The 20922-nt window shown below is 41.6% G+C and overlaps 2 protein-coding genes across 2 annotated transcripts; one reads left to right on the forward strand and one right to left on the reverse strand.

Moving 5' to 3' along the window:
- On the forward strand, positions 1-6244 carry trim69 (tripartite motif containing 69). Its single transcript, XM_034234132.1, is given in 7 exon segments — positions 1-599; positions 601-798; positions 1370-1465; positions 2214-2447; positions 3094-3116; positions 3211-3326; positions 4802-6244. Coding segments are annotated over 7 exon segments (1650 nt in total). The 5' UTR covers positions 1-161; the 3' UTR covers positions 5347-6244.
- A 73-nt stretch (positions 6245-6317) lies between these two features.
- LOC117558123 (bone morphogenetic protein 1-like) lies at positions 6318-20922 on the reverse strand. Its single transcript, XM_034234124.1, has 20 exons — positions 20622-20922; positions 17713-17820; positions 17456-17611; positions 17204-17321; positions 16272-16450; positions 16063-16168; positions 14970-15094; positions 14648-14763; positions 14050-14152; positions 13816-13932; positions 13557-13702; positions 13187-13382; positions 12982-13107; positions 10826-10989; positions 10521-10701; positions 9053-9178; positions 7990-8117; positions 7706-7919; positions 7271-7521; positions 6318-7193 (listed from the first exon to the last, which is right to left on the reverse strand). Exons 1-20 carry the CDS (start codon positions 20770-20772, stop codon positions 7059-7061), a joined length of 2946 nt encoding a protein of 981 aa, XP_034090015.1. The 5' UTR covers positions 20773-20922; the 3' UTR covers positions 6318-7058.

The following is a 20922-nucleotide window of genomic DNA, read 5'->3' on the forward strand; positions in this document are numbered from 1 at the left end:
GAGAGGCTGTGGCTGCTGCTGCTGCTGCACCACCCACTTCATTTCCCCACATTCAACAGGAAGACTGGAGGCCAAGCAGAGCAGCAGCACTCTGCAGGAGAGGAAGGACGTGGAGGTCCAGCTGTACCGTCAGAACAAAGGAAAACAACCAAGGCAAGGGAATGAGCAAGAATCCGAAAGACGTGAAGAAAATCCAGACAGTTTATCTGCAGAACTTGGAAAAACTCAACCAGGGGTTAAAGCCAGAGAAGAAAAGTTGGAAACCAAAGGAAGGAGACTTCCCTGCAGCGATGGAAAAGCTGCGGCAGCCTCCCCTCGCTGGGAAAGTCACCAAAAGCTCAGCACACAGAATCAGCAGAGATCTCACCTGCTCCATCTGCTTGGATCTCTTCAAGCAGCCGGTGTCCCTACCCTGTGATCACACCTTCTGCCAGGGCTGCATCGAGGGCTACTGGACCGGGCCCCGGGTCCCCCTTCATGGAGGGACCGGCTCCTGCCCCCAGTGCAGGAAGCTGTTCCCCGGGCAGAGCTACAGGCCCAACCGCATCGTGGCCAACATCGTGGAGAGCTACTGCCAGGGTCTGGAGGAGAGCGGGAGCGGACCCTGTCTGGCGGAGGTCGGGGGGGGTGGAGAGGGTCCCTGCTCCGGCTCTGGTCCCCCGCTGCATCAGACACAGAGAGGAGCTGAAGCTTTACTGTGAGGAGGACCAAGAGCTGGTGTGTCTGGTGTGTGGGGTCTCCCAGGAGCACAGGAACCACACCATGGTGTGTGTGCAGGAGGCCGAGCACAAGTACAGGGTGAGTTCAGCCAACAGGAGAACATATATTGTTTTAATACACTGATCAATTTTGATTGTTTGGGCTTTTCGTGCTTTCATAATGCACTGTTTGAAGGAAAATAACCAAAATACACATTTATTGATTTTAGTACCCTTTAAAATCAAGGTCTCACAAGTTCTCTGTTACACATGTTGCTGCAAGTCAGGTTGTTTGCATATTTTTCTTAGTGCATAATACACTACATGGTCTTCAGTCTGTGATAGTGTCAATTTCTTCTTCTTCTTTCTTCTCTAAACACTGACTTTGATTTAGTTTCCAAAAGATCGTTTTTTTGGGAAGGAAGTGCACATTATTCAGCATATCAGGAGTTTATTTCAGATAAATCACTGCTGTGGCTGTTTGGTTTCCTACAGTGTATACGTGAGCAAATACCTTAAATGCAACATTACATATAGTTTTATATATATATGAGTTCTTAATCTGTTCCTATCTAGTTTTTTGCTTCAGATCAACTATACATAGGGGGGACATTGTACTTGAAGGTAGATGCGGGTCAGTGTGCAGTGATGTTGTGTCTCTATCCTGTCAGGCGTCTCTAAACAGCTCCATGGACTCACTGAAGGTGGAGCTCAACACGGCGCTGCAGTGTGACAGAGAGGTAGAGGACGAGGTTACAAAGCTGAAGGTGAGAGGAAACACTTCCAAAAAACACATAGATGCCACAAAGGACACAATACAATCTTTACTGGACTAAAATATCCACTTTGACATTTAATCTCTGAAAGGTCACCTATTATACAAAATCCACTTTTTCATGTGTTTTATTCATCAACATGTGTCCCCTCTGTGGAAAGGGACTCTGAACGTTTCAGGAAAAAAGACCCACTCTCTTTTTTTCCTGATCCATTTATATAAAAACCTGTCTGAAAATGAGCTGATCAGATTTTGGCCACTTTGTGATGTCATAAAGTTGTTTGGCTTGTGTAACCATTAGCCAATCACCAACCAAGGTACCCCCCCCCCACCTTATCACCTGAATCTCCCCCGAGAGCACCATTGTATTCTTTTAACCAAATCTCTCTCAGAGGGGCGTGGGGAGGGGCTCCTTATTTTCATCTAATGTAACAGACCCAGAATCAGCACTTTGGAAACAGGGCTGAAACAGAGGGGATTATGGGATGCTGCAATGATCTGTTTGGTATTTGGAGCCAAACACTTCAGAGACATGTTTTGTATATATCTGAGACCTATAATATATTGATGAAAAACAGAATAGGGCACCTTTGAAATCGGCTTTTGCCAGAAAGCAATCTGCAAAACAAAGATGTTAATGTGTCTAATTCCCAACATAGATTGTAGCAGCTAAGAACAAAAGATCCTCTTTGTGAAAACACTGTAAGAGATTGCTCCCACTGACTTTGTCCATGATCCAGGACCACACGGCTGACCTGAAGCAGCGCATCGAGGCCCAGTTCAGCGACCTGCACCAGTTCCTGTACCAGGAGGAGAAGCTGCTGCAGGTGAAGCTGAAGACGGAGGAGCGCAGGGAGCTGATCCGCCTGGACGAGCACAAGGCGCTGCTCTGTGTGGAGATCTCCCGTCTGCAGGGGGCCCTCCACGAGATCGAGGACAAGCTGAGGGAGCAGGATGCCTTCACCCTGCTGCGGGTAAGATCCGCTGAAACCAACCTCAACCAACCTCAACCACGTTCAAAACAATCCATCTGGAAATGAGAAACAGCATTATGAGTCAGCTCTGGGGGTAATTAGAGCAAGAAATGCTGAGCTCATGGTTTTAAATCTGTTGGTTTCCAGACTCATGTTTATGCTATGAATCAGGAATATGGGGTAAAAGTTCATTTTCATGATCTGGGCTGTATTTCGGTGCCTCAATGGCTCCAACATCAACATTTAAACACTTAACCGAGCAGGGTGTGACCATTCTGGCTTTCCTCTGTAAGTTTGTACACTATTATTAAAAAGGCCATAAACATGTTGATCATGTCACTTTGCATTATTTTGAAGACTATCGTACATGGTAGAAATGTTAACACAGCTGCTACTTCTCTTGTAACAAAATACTTGCACAGAGTGGAGACAGGATGTAGACCGTGATCTCACTTGTTGATCTGGAGGATAAGGGGTTTAGCTCAGGCACGGGGCCATACAGCGGGACTTTCCCCAGCCACAGGGAGATCCCACAGGGTGGGATAGCGTGAGCTCAGGCATTGATGTAATGTGGAAAAAGCTTTCTGCTTCTCAGATACTAATCACAGTTTGTGTCTGTCTTGTGTTTATTCCTGTCTCGATTCAGAGCATCAAAGCACTGCTCCAGAGGTGAGTGAGAGAAGCGTCTGAATGTTTTATTCTGCATAGATTTTGTTTTTATCTCCGTCTCTTAAGTGTTCTGACTTTTTGCTTATGTTGGAAGGCCTTCACTGAAGTTTGAAAAACCAACATTCACACCGCCCAGTCTGTGTGAGGGTCGTTTTGCGGGGCCCCTGCAGTACAGAGTGTGGAAATCCATGAAAGGAAGCCTTTATCCAGGTACTAAAGGAATACATGAAAATGAGCATTTTTAGATCTATTACTCACGCCATGGTACCATGAATTCTTGAAGAAACCTTCTCGTCACATCTCCAGTGTGAACAATTAACAAATAACTGAGAAAACTATTGATGAATTGAAGAAACTGTAGATCTATAACTAAACATACATTTTCTCAAACTCGCAGTTTAATCAAAGTCTCATTATACAGTATGCTCACTTCTTCCTAAACACTGAACTTTACCAAAAGTGTTAAATAGTAAGGTTTTAGTTAAAATGCATGTCTAAAAAAATAAGCGATCACATTACATTACATTACATTGCATTTAGCTGACGCTTTTATCCAAAGCGACTTACAATAAGTACATTCGACCAGGAAGACACAACCTTGAAGAAAACAGAATCATATAAGTACATCAGGTTTCATAGAGCCAAAACATCATATCATTGGATGAATTAGACTTGGATTAAATTGCACGAGTTGTGAGAGTTTGTGTTGTTAAAACTAGATCCCATTTACTTAAAGGGGACCTATCATGCAAAATGCACTTTGTGATGTCTTTTATACATACATATGTGTCCCCGGTGCGTCGGGGAACTCACGCAGCGTCAGAAAATAAAACCCTCTCTCTTTTCCTCCGTACCCAAATCTTTTTAAAACGGGTGTACAACGAGCGGATACAGATTCCATCCGAACTGACATGTCCATCCATGGTGACGTCGGCGGACCCATAGAAAGTTGCTATCAGAAACAATGCCTGACGTGTTTTGGACGTCTTTGTTTGTACATTAGCAAACCTCGCTAACATTCAGAGCTAACCTGTACTGAAGAGCACATGTGTTTAAAAGCAGGAAATAAAAAAAGAACTCACCTTGTGATAATCCTGCAAAAGAAAAAGCATTTGAGCTCCATACTATTTCAGAAATAATCCTTGACGTGGTTTAAACAGGATGGCGTTTTATCACAACTGAATTTAACTTTATCTCCAGTAGAATTCTGATCAGGCATTAGCTCCACCTCCTCTTCTTTCATTTTTTTCAAGCTAAGAACCCAAGATCCGCGTTTCTCTAACAGGGCTTCAAAAGAGGGGTTTGAGCAGTATGAGGGATGGCTACAATGGGTGACCTGTTTGGTATTTTGAAAAAAAGACTTCACAGACATGTTTTGTATAGGTATGGCCCTACAATATATATTTCAAATATAGCATGATAGGTCCACTTTAAATTCATCAAGACTTTTGGAAATGTTTAGGAAGGCTTGGCTTTTTCCTTCACTCTGGAGGCATGCAGTATTCTTTAAGATTTCAAAGTGACAGAGTGGGAGTAATGGATATACAACAAATCCTATTTGGGGGGAAATGTCCGTCTGGTATCATTTTGGCCCCATTTTTCTATGCAAAATGTAAACTAGAAGCAATAGCCTGCACAGAAACCCACTGATCTTTTAACTCTTTTGTTATTTGTCCTGTTTTAAGTTCCAGCGGCCATCACCTTTAACTCCAGCACGGCCAACCCTTGGCTCAGCCTGACCTCCTCCCTCACCTGTGTGCGCTACCAGACCTTTAACCTCACGGTGCAGGACAACCCCTCACGGTTCAACGCTGCCTTGTCGCTGCTGGGGAGCCAGGGCTTTACCCACGGGCGCCACTACTGGGAGATCGAAGTCTACAGCAGCACCGTGTGGACGGTGGGGGTGGCCCGGGAGTCGGTGCCCAGGAAGGGGGTCATCAAAGCCCTCCCTGCCAACGGCTTCTGGACCCTCTCCCTGTCTTATGGGATACAGTACATGGCCGGCACTTCCCCCCCCACCGTCCTGTCCCTGGAGGAGCCCCTGGTCAGGATCGGGGTGTATCTGGATTACAAGAGGGGCCTAGTGTCCTTCTACAACGCAGAGTGCATGGCACACCTGTACACCTTCAGGGAGACCTTCACCGAGACCCTGTTCCCCTACTTCAACCTCGGCTTCCTGGATAAAGTGCATGAGAATGAGCCTCTCAAAGTGTTCCTACCTAAGATTTAAGAAAGTGTGACAAATATGCAACTGAAAAAGATTTTAAAAAGTTGATAAACAAACATGGAACAATTACTTTTACTATGTAGAGAAGTGGAGAATTGTTAATTTGCATTGTACATTAGATACAACTCAACAACAGAAACAGATGGGGGCCTGTGGAGATCCTCTTCCTCACAAACATTTGCAATCTGTTAGCTACTAGCTAGCCTTCAGCCTTCTTCTTGCCTGTATTTGTTGGCACATTGCAGCTTACCTTTGAGTGTGACTGCCACCTGTTGATCATTAACACAATGTGACACTATTTGAAGGACTGTGTGTGCATCTAAACAAAAAAAGGGTCACTCATTGGAAAACAACACTTCTAGAGGACAGCAGCTCCACGGGGAACTTTTAAGTTCTGTAACACATTGTTCATTTTCTAGACTGGATCTACTGCCACACGTTTCACTTCAGAGGAGCTGTGCTTCAGTGAAGAATATGAAACTGTCTGGTTTATTATTACTTTAATCATTCAATAATTTTTTGTTGATCATGATCCACATATATTTACCACTCTATAATGTGGTTTTATGGATATGTTGATACAGTATACAGTAAATGTTTAGTTAATCAGGTGCTATATCATTTATTGTTTTTTTTTGTTTTGGTGCATTTAGGGACATTGGGAATGTTTTTTTATTCTAACTAGCAGCAGAACAACGACAAAACATTTGTAAAAGCGTATTTAAGATCATTTGGGTTTAATACGTTTTTTATAATGTGAACAAATGGTTTTAAGTGTGGATATGTTCTACTGGTTTTGATAGATGTCTTGACTGTTGGCTGACTCAATGGCTGATACATGTTGGCAACCAATATAACACTAAATGAAAATGTTAATAAAAGTTTAAAAAATGTCTTCCAACTTCTTTCCAAAGTACTTATTCCAAATTAAAAAGTAAATAGATCATCCTTGCCATTTGATTACATTATGTTGGTGTTGGAGCCCTATCGGTCTAAATGAAAGGCTCAGGGCTCATATTTCAGTTTGTACATCCTCGCTTCCTCAATTCCTTGAATTGGTGTCTCTGTACTTATACGCCCACATTGTACACTTCTAAAAGACTAAAGTGAGTTCAAAAATAAATCAAGGTATTATGTATTAAGTTGCTGTTCAAAGTCAGTATACATTTGTTTTACTGATGAGGACGTAGTCAGAGATGTAAAGGGAATATTGGATAGATTGAATTATGTGGCGCTAATTGAATCTGTAATTAATGTAATGAATGAAATGAAAACTCAATATCAAATGCAAGTCAGACAAAATATAAAATAAACGAACAATTCATATTTTGGGAAGGAAAACTCAGATTACATCATTTCTTTCTCCATCATTATTATTTTGTTATGTGCATTCGTCCATTTTTATAAAACAACAAAGTGCATTACATTCATTAGAATTAAGACTATATCACAATATATACATTGTATATCTTCAACACAGTGCTAGGACTTAATCAGCTCATTACAGGCGCTGAATTTACTCAAAATAATCACTGCAAGCTAATCCTCGCCTCTTATCCTAAAGAGCTATGGAAGATGCAATTTGTCAAAACAGATGTGAGTGTAAAAGTATGCGGGTTGGTGTTTGTGGTATCAATCCATGCATCCACTCGAGATGGGTGTGTCCGACCAAAAGTTAGGGGTGAAGTCTCCACATTTAGTTTTGGGGTAGAGAGTCACTTGCTTGCGTGTAACGTGTCCTGGAATTTTGTGCTTGTGTAGCGAACATGAAAGCCTTTTTTATTGATGCTGTCATCTGAGTGAAACTTTAAAACTATGGCATCTCCCGCTGAGTACACTTCCTCTGGGGCCTGAGGGGAAGAAAAAGGGTTTTTGAAGAGTAATTTAAACAGTTTTTAAAACTCTAAACTGGTATTTTTAGCCTTACCCCAGATCCACAATATCGTCCCAGCCTGGGAGACTTGATGTCAGCACCGTCATACAGCTCCACGTAATCATACCCGCAGTCCACCTCCTCCTCGATCTCAAACACTTGGAAGATGATCTCCACTCCGTATCCCTTCTCAGCTGAGACCACCCACAGACAGTCCGAGCCGCTCGGGTAGTTGTTATCTCCAAACTGTGCATGGGAGTACAGATCTTTTGTCTTGACCTCGGCTTTCAGGCTTCCTCCACATTCTGGGAATTCACAACCACAAGATTAGAGGGTCACACAGAGGATCTTGTAAAAGTGAGGAAAGAATGCAACTTTTCTAAACATAGCGGGACAAACATAGTTGAAACATCACTTATTTTGTATTTTATTCTTTCTCCAAAGGGACATTTTCCAGACTTTTTGGGCGTAGAAAATTGCTTTGCCCACCTGCTCTGTATGAAGCCTCAAAGCCTCTCTTCTGCACGGAGTTGTCTGAGAAAAAATGCAGGAACATTTTGTTTCCAGTGGACATGACTGGAGAAGGCTTTTTGGTGCCGCAGAATCGTCCTAGACTTTGTGCACGAGCGTCCTGCCCGTCGTAGATCTCCAGGTGGTCGTAAGCACACTCCAGGTGAGCCTCCATGTCAATCTCGTTGAAAACCTGTAGTGATAAAAAGGTATGAATATCTTTCTTTTCAAGTTGGGTTGTGACAAAAGACCCTTCGACATACCAGTTTGATCCGATGGCCCGGGGTTGTGGACAGAGACCAGGTGCAGGCCTTCTTGTTGGGATACTTATCGGGCCAGTTGGGGCTGCTCATTGTGCCGGACACCGTGCTCACAGCGTTATCACAGCCCGCTGAAAAGCAAAACAATGGAAGCTGCATCACAGAGTGGTCACATCATTTCCCCCTTTCACCACAAGTGTCCTCTGGGGTCTTTCCCTAAGAATAGGCATCCATCAAAAGTAATAACAATAGGCAGTTCATAAGAAAACTGTCCAGACAGAAGAAATAACATGTAAATAATATATATCAAAGTTATAAAGTAGAACACCGAGCTTTTGTCCCCTCATGTCAGCTAATTTTCAAGGGGAGATTAAATAAAAGGTGAAAAAAAAACACTTAAATACAGAGGTGGGAAGTAGTGGAGTACAAATACTTAGTTACTGTACTTAAGTACATTTTTCTGGTATCAGTACTTTACTCCACTTCTTATCTTATACTTCTTATAGACGACTTTTTACTTTGACTTCTTACATTTTTAACACAAATACCTGTACTTTCTAACAGCTGGTTCCTTTAGTTTGAATGTGTGTTTGGTGGCCTGATCATTATTATTTAGAGTCATTGCGTGCCTATTGATTTGAACACGATCCGTGTATCCATCATTTCCTGGTCTTCTCTAAAGAAGAGGGACCAATGAAAATGTTGTAATTTTGCCGTTGTTCAGCATGGAAACATTCATTAGCTAATAATGACATTATTGTTCTATTAATATAAAGGGAGGTCAGGTATTCTTTAAAACAGCTGCTAGTTATGGGTACTTTTTACTATAGTACATTTCGAAGCCCACACTTCTTTACTTTGGTAAAGAAGTTTAGTCAGTACTTCTACTTTTACCAGAGTATTTTTAAACACGAGTATCTGTACTTCTATTTGAGTAAAGGATGTGTGTACTTTTGCCATCTCTGCTTAAATAAAAATAAGACATTTTTTCCAGTCTTTCTGTAATTTGTGTGCACTGACCCTTCCAATAAGACATGTGAGTATGCAGCAGAAACAGCCACTGTACCTTCCTTGCAGTCGTGCTTGTTGTCGTGCAGCATGAAGCCGCTGCGGCACTGGCAGCTGTAGCTCCCGAAGGTGTTCACACACTCGTGCTGGCAGCCTCCGTTTTCTTTGGAGCACTCGTCTATATCTGTTGAAATGTTTAAAGAATTTGCTTTTCAAAATTCCTTTGCACAGCATTTCTGTCACAGCAGACTGCAGAAAAAGTTCACCACATATTGAGTTTTGGGCCAAGATGTGCCGCTGCAGTGCAGACACAAAGGCTCCATGTGTTACTGAACGAGGGAGAATCTGCAGTACTGTACGCTCTCAGCAAAACTCTCTTGTCTAAGAGTCTTATGTAAGTGTTTTTAAAAAGCTCAGCTCTTCCAGTCCAAAGAACCAAATGCATACATTGTGAAATACATCAACAGCTTGAGGTTCAAGATATAGGCCTATACGTACACTAATGGATGTGGTGTATCCATTTAATACATTTTAGCTGGTCATTCGCAACATTACAAAATTAATAAGATGTTATTATGTGGATATTAAGATGAGCTATCAACATATTCTTTATTACAAAAAAGAGCATTCAGTTGGGACATTCATTTGAGAAAAAATGTAATTAATTCTATAGCCGTTATTATTATAAATGGTGGTCTGTTTAGGTGGATGTATTTCAGCTGTTGTTGCATGAAGCACTTTTAACACATTTATAATTTAGTTGGAGAGCATTTTTGCAATGACATTTTCTACACAATTATTTTATATTAGATAATAAAATAAAATACCATCAGAGAAATACACAAACATTAGTCTTAATTGTGTGAATAATGCAAACTGTGATTCTGAATGTGAAATTGACAGATTCACTTTAAACTCCAGGCATGCTTTTAAATGATTGAATTGTGCAAAATTAAATTACATTTGAACAAACAAGTCCAACATCCCTGCCTCCAGTCTAGCATCAGAAAGTGAAGACAGCTACTTCATTGTTTTTGGAGTGCAGCAGAGGTGTAAAGTAACCAAGTAGATTTACCCAAGTACTTAATTACAATTTTGAGATACTTGTACTTGACTTGAGTATTTCAATTGTTTGCTACTTTGTACTTCTACCCCACTACAATTCAGAGGTAACTCATGTACTTTTACTCCACTACATTTATTTTGTATCTTTAGTTACTTTACAGATGTAGATAGCTGCACCTTTACCAGCTTTGATAACACTTTAATGCATCACTAATTATACTCAATGGACCAATCTGCATAATAAGTACTTTTACTTTTGGTAGTTTAAGTATATTTAGTAAATATATATTTTTTAGTGTTCCTACACTACTTATACTTTCACTCAATTACAAGATCTAGAGTACTTCTCCCACCTCTGGAGTGCAGTGATGTTTCCTACAGTAGCAGGCTTTTGGCATTATGTAATACTTCCTCAGTGTTTCCTTCCTCAGCACTTCCTGTAAAGTTCCCTCATTACTTACCAGAGAAGAAGTGGGCCTTGAAGCCCCTCTTGGAGACGGTGTTGTCAGACTTGAACTCGATCCTCATGTTGTTTTGTTGGGAGGTGATCACCTCGGGTTTTTCCGCTCCACAGAACTTCCCATGAAGCTCGGAGTCCGAACTCAACCCACTGCGCACCTCCACATAGTCATACTTACACACCTGGTGGTAAACACTGGACATTTTTACTACAGCGGACACAGAATTGGCCTGTGAAATGATCATGATTATAGTAGACTATCTGATAAAAAGTCTGCAGAGAGATGTATTACAGTCATGAACTTACATCATTCCCTTCGGCCTCGAACACATCGAACACCAGAGTGATGCGATACTGAATGGGCGCCACCAGCTGCCACACACAGTTCTTGTTGGGGGGGTATTCTTTGGGCCAGCCGGGGGTGGTGAGGGAGCCGTTCAGCTTGGTGATGAACCCGCCACAGGCAGCTGCTGGTGGGAGAACACACAGACACATTAATTAGATTTGTGCTAATGTCAGAATTATTGCAGGACATGTTATCCCCCGTAGCTAACAAGCTCTTGATAACAAAAACTTAGATTACAGCCAGGATCATTTATGTAATATGAATGAGTGATACTGGAAGAAGAGTAGTCACTAAAGATTACGCAATCACTTTTTTAATCAAGAAATGCACCACATTGTGCTGAAGGCTCAAGAAATGCAGTGAGGTAGTACTGCCCTCTGGTGGTAGAAGAAGGTCATAGCCTATTGATTGGAAATACTACAGCTGTAGAAGATGAATTAACCTAGTAAAAAAAAAGTCCATACCCCCAGGAAGTTAGATTAGTTAAAAACCAAAGACTGGAAACAGTTTTTCGAAAGGTTTGATTTTATGAGCGCAAGACTGAGGTTATCTTTTTTGGACCCCAACCTCCAGCCTCCCAGGTAGATATTCTGGGCTCCCTCAAAAATAATATCCTCCCCTCTGTCACGAACCTTGGAGTGACCTTCAATAGCGCTTTTAAATCCGATAAGCAGGTCAGCAGCGTAGTCAAAACCTGCTTTTTTTAAATACGACTATTGGCCAAGACCAAGTCGTTTTTATCTTTTAAAGACCTGGAAAGGGTTATTAACGCCTTTGTTACCTCGAGGTTGGACTACTGCAACGCTCTGTACGTGCGTCAATTAGACGCCTGCAGCTAGTGCAGAACGCAGCTGCACGTCTTCTGACTGGCCACAAAAAGCGTGACCACATCACCCCAATTCTGGCCTCACTACACTGGCTTCCAATTCGGTTCAGAATTGATTTAAAAATCCTTTTAATTGTTTTTAAAGCATTAAATGGGCTGGCTCCGGCCTATATAGCTGAACTCCTCCAGCGCTACACCCCAGCCAGAGCCTTAAGGTCGGCTGACCAGCTGCTGCTGATAGTGCCTAAGACCAGGCTCAAAACCTGAGGGCACCGAGCCTTCGCAGCAGCTGGCCCTAGGCTCTGGAACACTCTGCCCCTCCATGTGAGGTCGGCCCAGACCCTAGGGGTTTTTAAATCTACTCTTAAGACACACTTCTTCTCCCTGGCTTTCTAGTCAGAGCGGAGCACGACTCCTGACCTTTTGTGTTTTTTATATATCTGTTGTAATTTATTGTCTTTTATTGTGATTGTAGTAATGTATTTTTATTACATGTACAGCACTTTGGCCCGACCAAAAATCGCTTTTAAATGTGCTTTATAAATAAACTTTGATTTGATTTGATTACATTTAGACAGAGCCAGGCTAGTTTTTTCCCCCTGTTTCTAGTCTTAATAATAATCTTAATTAGTTACACAACTGTAATTTATATACTACCAATGCGTATATATGTGTCCTGCTACTGTAATATATTGTGGAACAGTCTAAATTATCTAGAACGTTTTATATTGAGTATTCTTGTGGTTCATGTCATGTTCATTTGATCATGTTTATACTTTCTTCCATCTTTAAAGATTGTAATGCCTGTAAACCGTGCTGCTGCCACAACACCATTTGCCAATTTGTGATCAATGAAGTACCTTTCTATCTATATCTATTTAATGGAAATAAATAAAAGGGGAGCAATATTGATCTTCTCAATTGAACCGTCATTCAAAACGTTCACATTAAGTACAACACCCTGTTTTAAAATGGTGCAGTTGATATGTATTCCATCTTGTGAATGGCTCATTGCATGAGTGGAATATGGTCTCAAAAACACATAAATTGCATGCCCCCTTTACACATTTCTGAGACCATATTCCACCAATTCATTGAGATCTTCACAACATAGAATAAGCACAATATACCTGAAGCTGATCACAACAAAGACCCAGCAATGCTTCCACTTTATTGTCTTCTCAGAGACATTGGATATGTGTTGCATTGAGAGAAGATCTCTACAATCAGGGTACAGATGTGACTGAAGCAGTATGCAGGCTCAGTGTGTGGAGTCGCGTCTACACTCACTCTCACAGCTGCGTCTGTCCGCTGCCAGCTCATACCCTGGATCACAGGCACATCTGTAGCTGCCCAGCGTGTTCAGGCAGCGCTGCTCACAGTGACCGTGGTCGGGTCTGGAGCACTCGTCCATCTCTGGAAATTGGAAAACGTCAAAATAAAACCAGACGCTCTCTTCAATCCTGGCCGTTTGTTACTGTAATGACTTTCTGACCTTTAAAAAAGTTGCCTGCAAACCCGGCTTTGTTGACCGAGCCGTCGGACACAAACTTCAGCCAGAGCTGGTTGGAGCTGCTTTTCATGTCGTCTGGTTTGTCGTAGCCGCAGAAACGTCCGAGCAGTGGGCTGCTGTCTGAGCCGCCGTCTCTCACCTCCACAAAGTCGTAGGCACAGCTGTCATGTTTCTCAATCTGCAGGGGGGAAGCAAGGCCAGTGATGTTTGCAATGAGATGTTACAGCAGATGAGGCCTTACTCGCCTTTCAAAGTCGAAAAACTAAAGAGCTAAGAAAACGTGGTGAATCTGAGGTTGGTGAAGCATTCTTGCATTTTCTCCTATTCATAATGCCTTGAAAAGTGATTTTACCTCAAATGACTGAAAGGAGAGGCCAACGTTGAAACCCTCTGCTACTGTGATTTTCCACACACACATTTTGTTGGACTGGTAGTCATCGGGATAATTGGGAGACTGGATCTGGCCGCTGTCCCGCTTCACCTCTCCCCCACAGATGGCTGCACAGGAGGTGAGAAGTGATTTGTTTCAACCAGGGGTAAGCTTTCTATATTTCTACAGTCAGGGGAAAGAAAGTGCTGAATAAAAGCGTACAATATTGTCAATGTTGTACCTTCATAGACTGCTGTAAAGCCTTTTCCCAACCAGCTGCTGCTGCTTCTGAACTCAATCCACAGTTGACTGTCGGCGGAGATGATCTGTTCTGGAAGTGTGTCTCCACAAAAACGGCCTGCAAAAGTCCATGAAGAAATTACACTTCACAGAGCTTGGAAATGAGTTTATGACACAGGAATGACTTGAGGTTTATGCATGAGAGGGAGGCGAGGTTTAAGTCAAAGTTACAGACCTTTCAGAGGAGCTTTCCTCCGGAACCCGTCCCGGACCTCTACATGGTCGTACCAACACAAGTGACTCCTGAAGAGGTCCATGGAAGTAAAATTCAGAACAATCTAAGAGACAGAAGAAGACACATGGAGGGAAGTTTGTGACAAAATATCTTCCTCTTGTTGTTACTACTAGGTTTGAAACGTGTGACACTGAGCCAGCAGTGGTCACTGATTCATTTCAATTAAGTGTGAATTCTTATTTATGGTTTCAAAAGTTAATCATTAAGTAGTTTTAATAAAAGTAAGTAAATCTTATAAAGATAAACTGAATAATGTACCTGCCAATTGATCGACAGTATATCATGAATAATTGTCAATTTGACCTTAAAAAGTACTTAAATAAATGGACCGATTTTTTTCAAACTGACCTGTGCACCATATCACTGCTGGCATTTTTGTAATATTTAATTACAGCTAAAGAGTCTGTAGAGAATTGTATTTGGGACTGGGAGAGTTAATGTATTGAATGTTTTGATATGAGTAACACAGTCAGTAACTGGATAAAGCTGGTGATTTGTCTAGCCCTAAATGAATGACTTGTTGTTTGTCATTACTCACCTTCTCTCCTGGAGTGACAGAAATCCTCCACACACAGTGAGCGTACGCTGAGTAACCGTTGGGAAAACCCGGAGAAGAAAAGTTTCCAGAGCTTTCCTGCAGGCTGTCCCCACATCCTTTAACAAGCACACACCATAACATACACATGGTCTTATTACAGTTAGAAATAACTTTAATGTCCCAGAATAAAGAACAAAGAAGCTGGTTCCCTTAGCTTTAGTGCATATTCAGTCATAGTGTTTGCTATCTAATTGGATTGGTAAATAATAATGATAAAATTAATCATTTGGGTCAGGATGTTTTCTGCACATGCACTACTCACTTGCACACTTGTAGAGTTTGCGGGCCTGTTCAATGTCCCCTTTGCTAAGCTGGGTCCTCTGTCCAATAGGTGGCCGGACTCCATTGACGTCATATCGAGGCAAGATGGTGTCTAAAAAGAGGCCTCTGTATCAGACGGATCACAAGCAGTTAATTCTCAAAGAAATGGAAATAAATCTAATAATTCAAAAGTCTGCAGATGAGGAGGTGCAGCAACATATGTTGTTCCAAAGTTCAGACATCTGACTCCTGTTCAACACCTTAATACTTTATTGATTGTGATTATCTCTCTGGGTTTGGAGGTCACTGTTGCACAGTTCCCATGGAGATGCACCCATGAATGACAGGCATGTGCAAACAGAGCACTCTGAAAGGGGCCTTTCGGCGGTGCCAGCCGGCTCAGTGGAGCCCGCTGCTGAATGCCAGAGAAAAAGGCCACTCCAGCCCAAATTGTTCAACAAAGCCTGAACTGCCAGGCCTTTATTTACCTTGGCTCGCCTCCATGACCCACACCAGCAAAGCGGCGATTGGAGGTAAAAAACCAAAAGCACAGAGAAAAGCAACAGGGCAACAACATGCACGAGACAGAAATGAAAAGGAGACTAGTGTGAAACCATTTCTGTGACAATAAAAGATCAAATCCCCTGAGGTTCCCTATGAAGCTTGTTTAGCAGAGCTGAATGAGGGGAACAACACTTGGTCAGTGTAGGAGCTCTGCTAATAATGCAGCATGAAATGAGGGGCAGCTGGGGAGGTCAAATGAGCAAGACCTTGTAATAAATATCATACAACTACAGTAACCAATCAGAACTCTCCTCTATGAAAAAAGTATTCAATTAAAACTCTAAATGCCATGAACATAAAGGAGCTAAATCACTTAGTCTAAGAAGAAAGGTGTCGGCGATGATGGCCTGGTGCACTGTGTGTGGCCAGTTACAGGCATAGTAGTAAGAGTGAATCACTAATAGCCTGTTTATGTGAACCAGGGTAGAGCTGAATCAAAATACATCTGGGATATAAAGTGATTATATTATAGTAGTACCACAAAACTCACTTTGGGAAAGAAAAGCATAACAAGGTTTCACAATGCCAACCTGGAGAATGTATTTTTTGCATAATGCATGATGCTGCCAAAGTCGTAAACCTCCCCCAGCGAGTCGACCTCGCCCGGCTCCATCTTCAGGAAGTTATACTCCTGCCCTATTCATAAACACATCATCAGTGGAGTGAATGAAAGAAGAAACATGTGGAGGGTCAGTGAGGATATGCATGTTTTTACACTTTTTTTATCCAGTGTCAGTACCTGGTTGGATGTTGTCTCTGATGATGCTGACATGCTCGTCCCGGTCTGGACGTGTGTGTTCGTGCCAGAAGCCGATCACGTGACCCAGTTCATGCACCACGATGCCAAACTTGTCACAGTTCTTCCCTATAGAGATGGCCTGAGGGCCGGCACCTCTCCTCCCCACGTAGGAGCAACACCTGCAGGGGCGACACTATTTAACTAAAGAGCACCTTAACAAACACTGAGGTGCATGAGTGTAACATAGGACAATACACCCATGTGTCTGAACATCATAACTAGAAGCTTTACTTTTTTGTTGACCTTTGTAGAATACAAGTTTTTCAGATTTTATGTTTTTGGATGTAACATTCACAGGCTGCCATTGCCTTCATATATGTCTGTGTACTTAGATGGGCCAATCAAATGAATCGTTCCAATGGGCCAATCAAATCCCTTGTTTTAAATGACCAGCCCAATGGCTTGTTTTATTTGACCGATCAATTGGCTAATTTCAACTGACCAATCATATGGCTTGTTTAATTCGACCAATCAAATGGCTTTTTTCATTGGGCCATTCAAACACACACAACAGAATGTTTGGCTGCCATATGAGCAAAGTCCTTCAGTATGGAGCCATTATCTACATGCAAGCATCTTGATCAATTATTGAATAAAACTAAATAGCATCTTAACAAATTAAATGATTTAGAAGGGACAACAGCTTCATGAAACATTTTCAGTGCCTTTCTTGCAAGTCAATCAGAGCAGACTGGGCTTTCTAGGGAGAATAACTTACAGTGACAGTAACTACAGTGTAATTGTTCATATGAGCATGAATACAGGGATACTTGGACATACTCTATGAGACAAATAATGTGTCTTTAGAACATGTACACGTGTTAGTAGAAACCCAAGTATATATAAGAATGGTTAATGAGCAGCCAACTCACCCACAGGGTCGGTAGGTGAAAACAATGTAGCTTTCTTCAGTCGTCCTGTCAGTGAATGTTACACAAGTGTGTTTCTCCCAGTGACGCATGGCCTGTCGGAAAATGGCTCTCTGACTGCCTGAAAGGAATTAGAGTTTGACAGCCTCACCAGGTCAAAATCACAGAGAGCAGCCAACACATGCTGACTGTGTATAGCAGACAACTCTCCTGTAAATATTTATGAATGCTTTGCTGTTTTAATCCAGAGCTCACCTGTGAAGTTCCCACTGATCATATACGGGATGATACCGTCCGGCCACACTCTCTCAGGTCTGGATGTGGCCGCTCTCCTCCTCCTCCTCCTCCTCCGACGGAGACTCTGTCTGTCTGTGGCTCTCTTACTCCTGATGCTCTGTCTGGAGCTGTTAACTGTGCAAAAGTGAGTCTGGATTGAGTATATCCCTTTATTTGAACACCCCAAACAGTCATAAGAATAATTCAAAGGTCAGTAAATTAATGATATTTGATACCTGAGTCTGTGTTGCTGGTCTGGACAGTGGGCATTGCACCATCATTGCTGAGGGCTCTGAACATGCGGAGGTCATCTTCATCAAGGGCGATATCTCCCAAAAAGGCAGCTGGGGCGAAAAGATGAACACTCAGATACATTGATTTTCCCATTTAAGCTCTAAGCATATTTAGCAAATATCATATTATTTCTTTAATTCGGAGTAGTGTTATCTTTAAGTAATGTGGAGAAAACTAAACTTTAGAAAATGACCTATTTCTCACACTGAGTCATTCAGTAAATCCAAACAAAGGTTTGAGCGGTTGGTTTAATCATTTCTTCATCACAGACAGAACCTAACTCTAATGATATTTTTAAAACTCATCTCTGATTCTCAGTTATTTTTCTTACTTCAAAAAGCAGCCAAACTTCACTGCATGCATTACTGTGTCTAATATCTCTGTCCTGAGAACAGGTCTAAACGGACTCCATGTGTCTGTTTGATCAGCAAACACTCCTGCTGAGCACACACACTGAAACATATTGGAGGACTGTCTCTGTCATTTCAAAGAATGAAGATGTGAACTGAATACCTTATAGCATTGTGACTACACTTTGCTGGACTTGTACTCCAATGACAAAACAACAACCATAAAGAACTCCTGTAAGAAGTTCATATATTCATTTATGGCCTTGAGATTAAGTCTGTAGAGTTGTGTGTTTCTCAAAGTTACAAAACAAGGTTGTGGTAAAATGCCTTAGTCAATAAGCAGAGATATGTTTTCATAATTATACCCAGCAACTCATTAACTGAGGAGTGAAGTCCTTTACTGTACATCGGAGCAAAGAGCTTTGCAGGCTTGATAAGATGAAGAACTGCATCTTCCACACCTTCAAAGACTCAACATCACTTTCTACCAATCAAATTATGATTAGAGGAAACTCTTCTAAATTGAATGGCTTGTGACCAACCATGTAAATCAGGAAGACCCACAGAGCACTCCAGGAACAATGTTTGTTTTGTGTGTGTTTGGTTTAGCAGCATGGATTCCCCAAACATTACTCTTATCTTTTGTACGTGTCCCAGATATCAGGTGTGACAGCATTATAACGTCAGTCCCAGGCTTAATGTTTTACTAAGCCTAAAAATGCTAGGTATGGAAAAGTGTTCTTGCATAACAGCATAAGATAAAAAAAGGTGAACGTGTTAAAGAGTTGCAGGTTGGGAGAAAAAAACAAGCAAGTGTAAACAACCAAACAAGCCAAAAGAAGGAGTGATTCATGTCTGGACTTAAGTTTGGTTGAAAGCAGGAAAACCTTCAACTTCAACATCAAAAACACAAAGTTGAACCACAAGACACAAAACATTACAAACACACTAGCCAATACTGAAGTCCAAATGAGCTTTCAGTTACTGACAACTAAATCCAGGCTTCAAAGTGTCTATTCTGAAACCTAATTAGAGGAATCCCACACACATCTGACCATGTTTTCGGTTCCCTCACATTTTGCTTCCATTATAATGACCTCCTGCATACAACAGTATCTCATGTTTTACTAGTCGGGCAGAAAAGCTTAGTAAAGTTGCTCCCATTAAATACCTCATTTAGCTGTGTGATGTAACCACCTTTGAAAGTCCAACTGAAAAGACATTGAAGGCCCTGTGTCGGCCTTTTGAAGTGAATTCACTCATGCAAAGGGTGACTGTAAATGACTGTCACCGCTGCAGTGTGCGCCCCATACCCTGAAGCCAGAGGGATTTCACCGGCGTCCTGCCGAGGACAGCGCTGGCACGGCCTCAATGACCCCCAGTCTCCAGGCAACTGCCTCGGAGAAGAAGAGTGGTGTGTTGTGGAAGTTTCAGAAGTCACAAGTGAAAAGGGACCACAACCAGCTGGGGGCCCGCTAATAAGCAAAGTGATCTTTTGGCTTGTTATACAAAGGAATAAAGTTGCATATTCTTTAACTCTACAGAAAGCTAATTGCAATGGTATTAAAGACGGGTTTATCAAATCAGACACCTCATCCTGACCTCTATTTCTGAATATTGTTATGGTGCTTTATTGAATAGTTCTTCTTATTTTTTAAACACAATGTCACTAAAAACATTTTCTCTATTACTGCACCCGAGTACAACTCTGAGATACTTCACTTGTGTACTTCAATTTTAACTTATGAGATACTTGTTCTCCACGAATATTGAGACAAATAGCTTCCACTATATGTACCTGAAAGCTTTGTTACAATACTGTAAACTATAAAGCTATGCCACAGATGAAACTTCAGCTAAGTTTAACTGTTTTTCACTAAAACTGTCATATAAAATGATATAAAAGGGCCCTTTCAGTCATCTAACTAATCAATTTATTTATTAGACCGTATTTATTTTAAATACAGGACTTTTTCCTTGTAATGGAGTATTTTTATGTTGTGGCATTAGTTCTTCCAACACTACCAGACACTTGAACAATATAGCTGTTGCATTAGGCTGATTTGTCTCAGAGATTGCTACTTGTTTTACTTTAGACCAATACTTAAAATACCTACATTATAAGTCAAGAGCAAGTTATATACAAACATCTTCAAATGACATTTATTTTACTTATATTGTGGAAATGAGTGCTTTTACTCTAACAACTCATGCAGGTTAACACAAAGTTGTTATCTCATTGATAAATTACTGACAATATATGGAAGGATTTTTTCTTTTGTGTATAGAAAGTGTATACCTAAATGTTATCCTACATTTTTCTATACATTTACATCAACATCATTAATAGCTACATTTAACTTTGAGATGTCTGAGCTCAATGTGTTTATGGCCTATAGAGGCTACGTGTATTGGAACAACACACAGAACATAATACTGCATACACCAAAAGGGAATACATAGGATCAATATATTTGCAGACGAGGTAAAATTAACTGTACCAGCTTTACAGGGATCCTTGTAGTCGATTACATCACCGAGGAGGGTAACATGAGGGTCCACCGCCTGCCAGTCAGCCGCCAGAGAAACGCGCAGACTGCACAACAGCAGCCACAGAAACGCTGGAGCGACATCCATTACGTAGGCTACCATCAAATGTCTACAACAGGTAAAGTTGGTAAATGTGGGCAGAGACAATCGCTCAAACTAAAGTTCCTCGACAGCAGCAGCGGTGTGATTTCAGGAACACAGCGCTGTTTCCTCACGGCTCCATGCTGCTGCAGTGATCCGCTGCCATACAGC

Source organism: Gymnodraco acuticeps, unplaced genomic scaffold, assembly GCF_902827175.1.
Source record: "Gymnodraco acuticeps unplaced genomic scaffold, fGymAcu1.1, whole genome shotgun sequence".
Classification (NCBI taxonomy): Eukaryota; Metazoa; Chordata; class Actinopteri; order Perciformes; family Bathydraconidae; genus Gymnodraco; species Gymnodraco acuticeps.

Bases quoted from the DNA above. Each gene is read 5' to 3' on its own strand.
- LOC117558123 (XM_034234124.1), bottom strand. From the start codon at position 20,772: ATGGTAGCCTACGTAATGGATGTCGCTCCAGCGTTTCTGTGGCTGCTG. The intron at 17,612-17,712 runs GTATCAAATATC...ACTTTTGCACAG, and splicing joins GACCAGCAACACAGACTCAG to TTAACAGCTCCAGACAGAGC. The intron at 7,522-7,705 runs GTGGGCAAAGCA...GTGAATTCCCAG, and splicing joins TGAGGCTTCATACAGAGCAG to AATGTGGAGGAAGCCTGAAA.